This window comes from Podarcis vaucheri (genome assembly GCF_965113315.1).
Source record: "Podarcis vaucheri genome assembly, chromosome: 1".
Taxonomy (NCBI): Eukaryota; Metazoa; Chordata; class Lepidosauria; order Squamata; family Lacertidae; genus Podarcis; species Podarcis vaucheri.
In genome coordinates this window covers 22,181,044-22,191,731 of record NC_138759.1, presented here as the reverse complement: position 1 = coordinate 22,191,731, position 10,688 = coordinate 22,181,044, and the positions used below count along the sequence as shown (strand labels likewise).

Sequence of the window (10,688 nt, the reverse complement as noted above, 5' to 3'; positions counted from 1 at the left end):
AGCTCTGTCCTTGAGGGCAAGGACAGATAATCATAACCAATGCCTAAGCAACCACTCACATTTTTTGTATTTGAATAAAGTTGTGGCCAAAATTATGCCAAAAACCTTAAACAAAAATTGATGTGTGGAGTGCAAATTTTTGGTGGGTGGCATTGTGGGACTCAACACGCAACATTGGCTTTGGAGCAGCAGAAAACAAGCTTCCTCCCCTTTCCATGAGGCAGCCCTTCATATATTTGAAGAGGACCCCCATATTATCTCTCAGTCTTCTGTTCTCCAGACCAACTCCCTCAACTCTTCACCATAAGCCTTGGTAGCTAATTGATCCAAAAGAAGAGTGCCATGTACCACTTAAAACTATATGGTAACAGGCATTTTTAAAAGTGTGTTGATGGCAGTAAATAAAACAAAAATAAAGTAAAAGCTACAGCAGTGAGCTTTTCCAGTAGCTTTTCTTCAGGAAGGGGGCCGGTTGATTAATCAACTATTTAAACTTAATTAACTAGCCACCTAATGAGCACCCATTGTTCACTCCCCATCCCCAGGAGGCTAACAGAAGTTGAGCCACACACCCTGATCTTATTGCCTACTACAATAGCTGGGAGGAGCTACTCAGGAGAATATAAATTTAGAACCAGAATCAGCTCCGGCTGATAAAGTGCCTTAGACATGTGAGTTCATCAGCAGGGCGAGGCGACCAGGGCACCCCATTCTGCCCAATGTAATCCCTAACTCTTAATCGGATGATGAAAACAACGACAACATAACCAACCATGCATGCAGAAAGTCAGTAGGGACTTGGAGGAATTTTCAATGTTTTGCACCCTCGGCGTATGTATGATTATCTCCCCATGGGGCAGAAGTCATGGGCATGTCAGAGGTGCAATGAGTTTCTGGTCCCCTGGGATCAAGTTCATTCCTTTGAGGCCAAGGTGGCAGAATTAGAAAGTGTACAAGAAGCCAAGACAGCGGCGGAGAAGGCCTTAGGGGAGGTGGTAGCTAGGTCCCACTCCCACAACGACAACCCACTGATGAATTTTTGAATGCATCCGATTCAGACCAGCCCCTGACATTGGATGCTTTTTTGTGAACCAGACACTCTTTACATTAAAAGAAAATGTTGTTATAAGCAAGCCTGGAAGCAAGCTGGTGGTGTAATCTAGAGGCAAACCCAATATTTCCTGGAACTATCTTCAAAAAGGGCAGATCACTGCCATGGACTTTCCGGCGTTCAAAAGTGATAATGGGATTTAGGATAGTTTAGCCCTCTGGGAATGAGGAGATTTATCAGTGCAGTGGACAATGTACTTCAATTAAGTTGATATTCAAGGGAGTACTTGGATAGTGACAATTTTGTATCCAGGAGTACCGCCAGACTACAGAGCTGCTCCTTCCAAGGATGTGCAACACTGCCCAGAATGCAAAGCACCTCTTTCTTTTCAGGTTTCAACTTCAGTTGTGTGACCTGCATTTTTCTGACCCACATCCACACATCAGCCAGTTCTATCTCTTGCTTCTCTCTGTCACCAGAGAACTACAGCTGTCACTCACACACAGAGGGAGACACTTTACCCGAAAACCAAGACCTTCCCTTAAGCCCTGGAAGTTTTTTTACTACAGGCATGAGTTCCCTCCTTTTCCTTCCTCCCCCTTTCTCCTTGGCCTGCCTTCAGGACCTTTGGAAACAGCAGGGTTGGCCCTGTTGATTTGTGCCAGAGTGTCCGTCTTAAATGGGACATTTCAGGATCCAAACAGGATCCAGGATTGGCTTCTGTGATCCATGATGTCCCACTTAAAATGGAACAATTGGGGGTATGAGATTGCCAGGAGAACCCACTGCCACCCCCAATTTTATCCTCACTAGAGGGGACAGTATGCTTGTGGTGTTTGCCCTCCTAGGTTGGTGGCGTCATACTGGGTTCATAAGGAAAGGGTTAACTAATTGTAAAATGACTAACCTATAGGATCCCAAGGGGAGGAGTTAGAGTTAGAGTTGTGAAGAAGTCAGTCTCGAGTTAGAGAAGGGAGAGGGAGGATAAGTCTGTAGGTTGGGCTAGTTTGATGTGAGAGAGTGAGAGAATATGTTAAGAGGAGTCAGTTAAACAGTTGGGATGATCGGTTAGAAAGTATTAGGAAGGTATAGGCCGATAAAGAAACTAAGGTTAAGAAACTGACAAGAAAAATTGTCTGAAACCATAAACTTGTTAAAGCTTATAAAATAAACTTATTTATTTGGTTTAATGTTAACAACTGTCTGGACTCAGTGTGTACCCGAGAGAAACGGGTTAGTGGCAGCAGGGAAGCAATCACAGTGGTGGCACAGGGATCAATAGACCGTCAAACGTCCAGGGACCCTGTGTGATCGTCACAACGCTGTAGACTTGGGACTATTGGTGTCCAGCAGTGCAAGCCATGGTCAATATTTGTTGTTCTTAGCTTAGTCCGTTGTGTTTAATGAAGGAGACAGTGCCCCAAGATAAATAGCCGCTTACTGCAAAGAGTTTCCCCTGCTTCTTCCCAGAGACACCTCTGAACGTTCTGTAAGTATCAAGCGTGCCTTTCCCGATGCTGCTACAGCAGAGGTTGGCTTGGAGGGAACCATGGGGGTGGTCTGTGTGCAAATGGAGATGTCAGGAAAGGAGAGAAGAGGAGCAGGTATGAAAAAGGAGGTGATGGTGAAAAATGGGTTGAAAAGGAGGCTGCAGAATAGAAGCAGCTTTAGAAATGGGGAGTTGCAAAGGGTGGTTAGAAATAGCATCAGGCATGTACTGAAGTCAAGTAGGTGGTACATGACGTCCGTCAGACTAGCCAAAATATACAAACTAAAATCAAATTTGTGTTGGAGATGTCAAGAGGTGGAGGGAATGATGTATCATGTATGGTGGGGATTTGGGAAAATAAAAACATTCTGGAGTAACATTCACGAAGAACTAAAAAAGATGTTAGAACATCATTTGAGAAAAAGCCAGAAGCATTTCTACTATGCTTAGTCTCAAAAGACATCACCAGTGATAAGAAAAATGTGTTTTTATGTGCCACAGCTGCTGCCAGACTACCATTAGTCAAAAACTGGAAAGGGGACACCATTCCCTCAGTAGCGGAGTAGCAAAACAGGCTTTGTGAATTTATAGATCTGGCTAAAATGACAGCAGCTACTAGATTCCAATCAAATCAAAAATTAAAGAAAGAATGGGAATGTGTGGAAGAATATATGACAAAACATTGTTTCAAAACAAATTTATTGATATGCATTGACTGAAGTTCGTAAAATTAAGGTTAAAAAAAGAAAAGTGACTAATGGGGAATATGTAAATAATTTTCCTTAACACAATATTATAGTAATGAATAATATTGAAAGCTGAGCATGGATGGAGCGAAGTCACAATGGTATAAATCAGAAAAATGAATAGACAGTAATATAAATGTTGATAGTATGTATTGTAAAGAATGATAAAAGGTGTAACTGAATGTAACAATGCAAAATTAAAACGAAAAAAAGAAAAAAGAAATAGCATCAGGCAAATTTTGCTGTCTTTTACCTTATTCCATTTTGGGTTATTGACAAGGTTTTAACCTGTGCTTTTTCTGGGGGCACACAGTACTGGCACCATTTATTTATTTTTTAATTGTTAAATTTTTGGAACTTCCTATAGCAACTTCATGATGAGTCTTCAGGATGAGTGCTGGCATGTTTGTTTCTTTTTTTAAAACAAAAACATGGGTTTTAACAAAGATCACTTTGTCCCCAAAGTAGGGAAAGTGGGTTTTTAAAAATTTTCTGCCAGAATGCCAGACAATAGCTGAAATGCAAGCCAGAGTCCTCCGCACAACAGTACCAGAGAACAGTGGCGTAGCATGGGGGGTGCCAGGGGTGCCGGCCGCACCGGGCGCAACATCTGGGGGGGCGCGCTCGCTGCCTCCGGAGTCGCCGAAGAGCCTCGGGCGCAGGCTGTAGCGGAGTCGCATGTCTCGCGGAACCGCCGAGCTGTGCGCGCGTCCGGGCTGAAGGCGCCCGGCAGGCAGCGGCTCTCAGCGCTCGCCGCGGAGGATGCGCCAGGCAGCCCCTCTTCACAGCCCCGCCTCCGCCGGTGCTGCTGCAGCTGCTGGGCAGTTGCATTTTCCTCGCCTCTCTGCCCCCCTCCTCCTCCGGGCAAGCGGCGTTGTTTGGGCGGCAGCGCCAGCGGCAACTCGCGGGTTAGGGGGGGCGCAAATTACTTGCCTTGCCCCGGGTTAGGGGGCGCAAATTACTTGCGTTGCCCCGGGTGCTGAGAACTCACGCTACGCCGCTGCCAGAGAAGCTTAAGAGACCGGAAAGGACAAAAGCAACAAATAAAGATTGTCTGCGGTGTTAATATAAAGTAGACCTAAACACAATGCCAACATCCTTCATTGTATAGTTGCAATGATCATTTTTAAATGTGATCCCCTCCCCCCAGAGAACTTCCAGAGGAACACAATGCCTCACATCTACCTGTCTTTGCTTCTGGCTGGGCTCTGTGCTTTTGCCCACTGTCACCATACTCTTGACCACAAGGAGGACCATGGCAATTCTCCTCTTGCTGAAGGTGACAGAGATTTGCCTTCTGTGAAGATAGTCCAAGGAAATGCTGACTTTGCCTTTCGATTCTATCACCATGTCGCTTCAGAGACCGCTGAGAAGAACATTATCTTTTCCCCTCTAAGCATTTCCGCTGCCTTGACCATACTGTCACTGGGTGCTAAAAACACCACATTAAGTCAGCTTTTGTTAGGACTTGGCTTTAACCAGTCAGATATCAGCGAGCAGGAAATACATGAGGGTTTCCACCATCTATTACACATGTTGAACCTCCCCAATGCTGAAATCCAGCTGAGCATTGGGAATGCCCTATTCACAAATGACCAAGTGAAACTCGTGAAGAAGTTCCTGGATGATGCCAAACATTTTTATGAGGCAGATGTTCTTCCAACTAACTTTATGAATCCTGCAGTAGCTGAAAGTCAAATCAATGGATATATAAAGAACAAAACCAATGGGAAATTAGATGATGTTGTCCAGGGTCTTGACCCAGAGGCTGTGATGATTATTGTGAACTATATTTACATGACAGGTAAGTCAGATGGACTTCTTTTATACACATTTTGCTTCTTAGATGTTCTTTAAACTGAGAAGTTTAAACTTTAAGTTGTGGTTCTACGTCCAGATTTGTTGGTGCTTTAGTCTGGAATCATCGTCTGCCTATTGTGTGAGCAGAAACTTCTCAGACTTCTGATCAAAGAGAAGTTCCTTAAATCTGTCAGAAACTTGACCTCCACCATTATCAAAACAAATCAAATATATTGTGATACCCATTTTCCTGGAAATGTGATTCAGCAATTGGGCACTAAAGTAGAAACAGAGCTATAAAGACATGTGTCTCAAGATACCACTAAAACATGAGCGTTTATTAAAGGCTCTGAGTATGATAATATATAATAATATTACAGTGGTACCTCGTCGGGTTAAGTACTTAATTCGTTCCGGAGAGCCGTACTTAACCTGAAACTGTTCTTCACCTGAAGCACCACTTTAGCTAATGGGGCCTCCCACTGCCACTGCGCCACTGTTGCGCGATTTCTGTTCTCATCCTGAAGCAACGTTCTTAACCCGAGGTACTATTTCTGGGTTAGCGGAGTATGTAACCTGAAGTGTATGTAACCTGAGGTACCACTGTATAATTAATATAATATTATATTATAATATAATATAATTAATATAATATAATATAATATAATATAATAATATTGAAGAATTAAATATATTGAAGAATTAAATAGCCTTTTTTCAGCATTGTAATCCATACATCTGTATCTGACCCAGTTCCGCCCAGCACTTACTTGGTGATCACAGAAAGGGGTAGCACCTGCAGTAGCTTCTACCCACTGTTTGATCAGGTGCATGGAGGAAAGAGGTTCCCCACCAGCAGAGCCTTGCAGAGTGCCAGAGTGTGGAGTTGAGGGACGCCGCCACTTCATCCAAACCCCTCCAGCCATTAGGATTATGGGGTTTGGATTAAAGCTATACAAGTGGTACCTCGGGTTACAGACGCTTCACGTTACAGACGCTTCATGTTACAGACTCCGCTAACCCAGAAATAGTACCTCGGGTTAAGAACTTTGCTTCAGGACAGAACACGGCGCGGCGACAGCGGGAGGCCCCCATTAGCTAAAGTGGTACCTCATGTTAAGAACAATTTCAGCTTAAGACCGGACCTCTGGAACGAATTAAGTTCTTAACCCGAGGTACCACTGTAGTAGCTAAAATAAGGCTGAACGGTAGCATCTGTTCTCTTTTGCCCCCACATCTTAGAATGATGAAGTTACTGCATTGCTTACCTGGAAGAGGCAAAGCTTTATTAACATATTGTTACAAAAGTGGTGGTGGGGCACCCACACTCTGTGCCGAGCTGCAACAAGAGCCCATGGGGTTCTCCTTTGGAGAACTGAGACACTGGGAGATTGTTGTAGCTCTAAGAAACATGGTTTATTCACCTATTTACACTTTCAGTCTGCATGGAGGGAGTCCAGATCTTGCAACAAGGTCATTTCAAGAGGGGCTTATCTCCCACAGCAGTGCAGCCATGGCATATCTCCTGCTCAGACCTTCAGCCAGCCTGCCCAAAGATGGTTCCCAGGCCTTCTTCCTTTTCTTCCCACCAACAGTTGCCCAAGACTCTTCCTGTCAGCTCACACCCAGTTGCCATGGCAACCTTCCAACCCCCCCCCCCAGTCTCTGTTCACACTCCAGGGGACAGGGGAAGGTCAATCCTGATGTATTCCTGATTTTAGAGTGTGTGAAATAGCTATTCACCTTTATGCGTGAAATATTATTTTGGTTTGCTCTTTCTCCTCACTCCCCTCCATGACATGTATGCTGTTATTGTTATTTCCATGAGCCTTTTGGAAAAATCCTTTCAATTACCTGCATACAAGTGAAGGAGACTTCTATGTGGATGAGCAAACAACGGTCAAAGTCCCGATGATGAACAAAGACAGCCGGTTCGACACTTACCGTGATAACATCCTATCCTGTGAGGTTGTGAAGCTCCTTTACAAGGGTGACGTTTCAGCATTCTTTATTCTTCCTGACCAAGGAAAAATGAAGCAGGTGGAAAATGCTCTTAGCAAAGACGTTTTGTTAAAATGGATGAAATTGGTGAAACCATGGTAAGAGATCATAGTGGAAAGTATGTAACACACACACACACACACACACACTTTTCAATGCATGTGCTGTGAATTTGGGGGTTGGGATTAGGCTTTATGATCCCTTCTAATTCCTGGATCAGTGAACGATTCCATTGTGGAATTATCCAGGACAGGACCATAATGGCCCCTAAGTATGGGTCATTAGTATAAAAAAGGAAGTTGCTTTGGGACACAATCTCTTTTTCCTGACTGGTGGTGAGAAGGTCAAAGGCCAGGGGAAATGTTTGTGTGTGGGTTTGAAGCAAGCAGAAGCCAGAGACTGCGAGACATGCTTGATTTCTGTTGGAACCCAATGTGATGACTATGGGATAAACAAGACCATCTTGACCACCTGTTTAGGGAAGTTTTTAATGTTTTATATTTTATTGCTCCTCCTCCTCCTCCTCCTCCTTCTTCATGTTCTGTTAGGAGCCGCCCAGAGTGGCTGGGGAAACCCAGCCAGATGGGTGGGGTATAAATATTATATTATTATTATTATTATTATTATTATTATTATTATTATTATTATTTATGTGGTGTTAGGCGAGGGGCAATATATCTGATGGGGGACATGGGTGTAGCCACAAGGGCAGCTTCCCTGCCTAAAAAACAAAAAAATTAACTAACTGACCAATTGTGTCACAGATAACTCTGTTTTGCCCCCATAACATAAAGCCTGCCCCACTCTAAAATAAATCCTGGCTACTCCCTTGATGGGGGACACATCATGCTTCTTCTGGGTAGCTCATCCACTATTGATCCGTCCCCCCCCCCTGCACTCAGCTCTCATCTGTGGCTTCTAGCATGTGGCTCAGCGTGTGACAATGGCCACACCCCAGGAACAGCCTTTATACCCTCACCTGACTATATCAGGTGAGGGTAGTCATAGTAACAGAGCTATTTTAGTCCTGTCTATTCATTTCATTGGGAATGAGTGGGACTAGTAGTGGGTACAATCCCATTGTTACAAAAAAGAAACTAATATATTCCTTTTTAGCAATGTTATCATGGACTAGCATTTTTAAATTTAAATCCTTTTAGCAATTATACTCTAGCCATAATGTAAATTGTCATTATTTGTATTATGCACCCCACCCCATGCAATACCTCACTAGCCTCTGGTTCTTCTTTCAACAGGAGAATAGAGCTTGCCCTTCCAAGGTTTACAATCTCTAGCAACTATGTTCTCCAAGAGATGTTAAGAAAAATGAATATTACAGAGGTATTCACAAACAGAGCAGACCTCTCTGGAATTACTGGGAAGCCTGAGCTGAAGGTTTCTAAGGTAGGTGCCTCCAATTCACCCTCTTATCCAAAGGCTCTATATTTTCTTTCACCCTGCATTTTAGGCCAGAGGTACACTTGTCTGAAGGTTCAGATGAATATAATTTGGGATTTAGAGTACTTGAACCACAATCCCATCTCTCATGGAGAGGAGGAGCCAAACATATTTTGTATCCCAACTTTGCTTGAAGACAGTTGAAGGGAAGCCCCAATGCAGTTGGTCTCCCAACAGAACTTATTGAGAGACCCTGAAGCTCTACTTCTTCCTTTTCCCATCATGCCCGACCCTTGGTCATGTAGCCTGGGGTTGTGGGGAGTTGGGATCTAACAACATCAGGAGAGCTTCCTCACTTCTGAATGCTAATGAGCAGAAAATTAGGTTTCATTAGCTTTGCTAATGGGGATGGAGGAGGAATGTAATTTATATGTATTACGTACCTGCTTGTATACTTGTATTACATACCTGCTTATGTCTGACCTGCTCATGCATTGTCTCTTTTTAAAACAAACAAACAAACAAACAAACAAACCTTTGATTAACCGTGTGTGTGTGTACACATACACTATGTTTCTGCAGCATAATTTTGTAAGTATATTATAAGTATATAATGTATTTTATAGAGTTGCCATATTTCAAGAATTTAAAATCTGGAGACAAAAGTTGTTCAACTTTTGGAGGGGAATGAACCTCAAAGTTGCTGAGCTTTTGGGGGGGGGGCAACCATCAGAACGGACAGGGATCTTGCTTCTCATCATCATTAAGGGAGAGGCAAGATTTTCTGAAAATTCCATCACTTCCTTGAAGCTGACTGATACAAAAATATGATGCTTAGAGATGATTAGGAGGACTAGATTAATAGCCAATCAGAATGAGAAGTGACCACGTGAAGCTGTTTCTTAAGACATTCAATGGATTTGTCTGTTTCGAAGAACTAGATTTTCTCGTACTAAAACCCTGGTTCAGTCATTATGTTGTACTGGAGTATTGCTATCTTTCTTTGCAGGCGATTCACAAGGCTTACTTAAATGTCCATGAGAATGGCACAGAAGCTGCAGCTACTGCTGTTTTTGAAAGTGTCCCCTACTCCGTGCCCCCTGAAGTTAAGTTCAACCGCCCCTTTCTGATGGTAACTGTTCATGAGAAAACCAACACCGTCTTGTTCATGGGAAAAGTGAAGAATCCTACTGAGACATGACTGAACAACTTGTGCCGCAGCACAGAAAACTTTGGTTTCCAATATGAGGCATGTTTGAAAAGATGCTTTTAGGTATCAGGTACTAGGGCCATTGCTATAACATGTTCCCAAACAAATTAAACACTAGTTGAGTTGTCTGCAAAATCATTTGGTGTCTTCCTTCCTTCCTTCCTTCCTTCCTTCCTTCCTTCCTTCCTTCCTTCCTTCCATCTTTCTGTCTTTCTTCACAGACTTAAAAATAAGCAGTGTATTTCAGGGGAACAACATGAGTGATTGAGTTACTGAAATTAAGCCAGGAGTTTCTTTCCTGGCACCTGTGGGTTCCATGGCATCTGCAAAGGCTTTCACTGGTGCCCCTGGGCAGGAACCCCAAAGAGAGCTTTCAAGAATAGTAATGTTCTTCCCCCCTAGAAAGAATGTTATGGGGCAAAATGTGCAAGTTCCTTCAAACAAAGGCTGGTAGAAGATACAGTGGTACCCCGCAAGACGAACACCTCGCGAGACGAAAAACTCGCAAAACGAAAGGTTTTTTCGTTTTTGAGTTGCCTCGCAAGACGAATTTCCCTATGGGCTTGCTTCGCTAAACGAAGCTTGCCCCGGGGACAGCGGGTCTTCTCTTTTGAAGCAAGGGGCTGCAGGGAGATCGCTATCTCCGCGCAGCCCCTTGCTGCAAAAGACGTCCGGGGGCAGCGGGGAAGAAGCGCTTCGCTTCCCGCTACCCCCGGACCACTTTTGAAGCAAGGGGCTGCGCGGAGATCGCTTCTCCCGGTGCTCCGAAGCCGGGCGGGGGGCAGGGGACACCTCCCGCCGCCGCGGGGACACCTTTTGAAGGCAGGCGGGGGGGAGCAAAGACTTTCGCCCCCCCCCCGCCTTCAGAAGAGGTCCAGGACCTCTTCTGAAGGCTGGCGGGGGGCAAAAGTTTTTGTCCCCCCTGCCTGCCTTCCCAGGGGCTTTTAAATCGCCCCGGACAGCGGAGAAGTCCTCCGCTGTCCGGGGCGATTT

The 10,688-nt window shown here is 44.3% G+C and overlaps 1 protein-coding gene across 1 annotated transcript; it reads left to right on the top strand.

The window, feature by feature from the left end:
* The first annotated feature begins 2,407 nt into the window (after positions 1-2,407).
* Positions 2,408-9,830, top strand: LOC309535624 (kallistatin-like). The gene is made up of 5 exons (XM_082228920.1): positions 2,408-2,540; positions 4,437-5,090; positions 6,915-7,185; positions 8,344-8,491; positions 9,495-9,830. Exons 2-5 carry the CDS (start codon positions 4,457-4,459, stop codon positions 9,684-9,686), a joined length of 1,245 nt encoding a protein of 414 aa, XP_082085046.1. The 5' UTR covers positions 2,408-2,540; positions 4,437-4,456; the 3' UTR covers positions 9,687-9,830.
* The last annotated feature ends 858 nt before the right edge of the window (positions 9,831-10,688 follow it).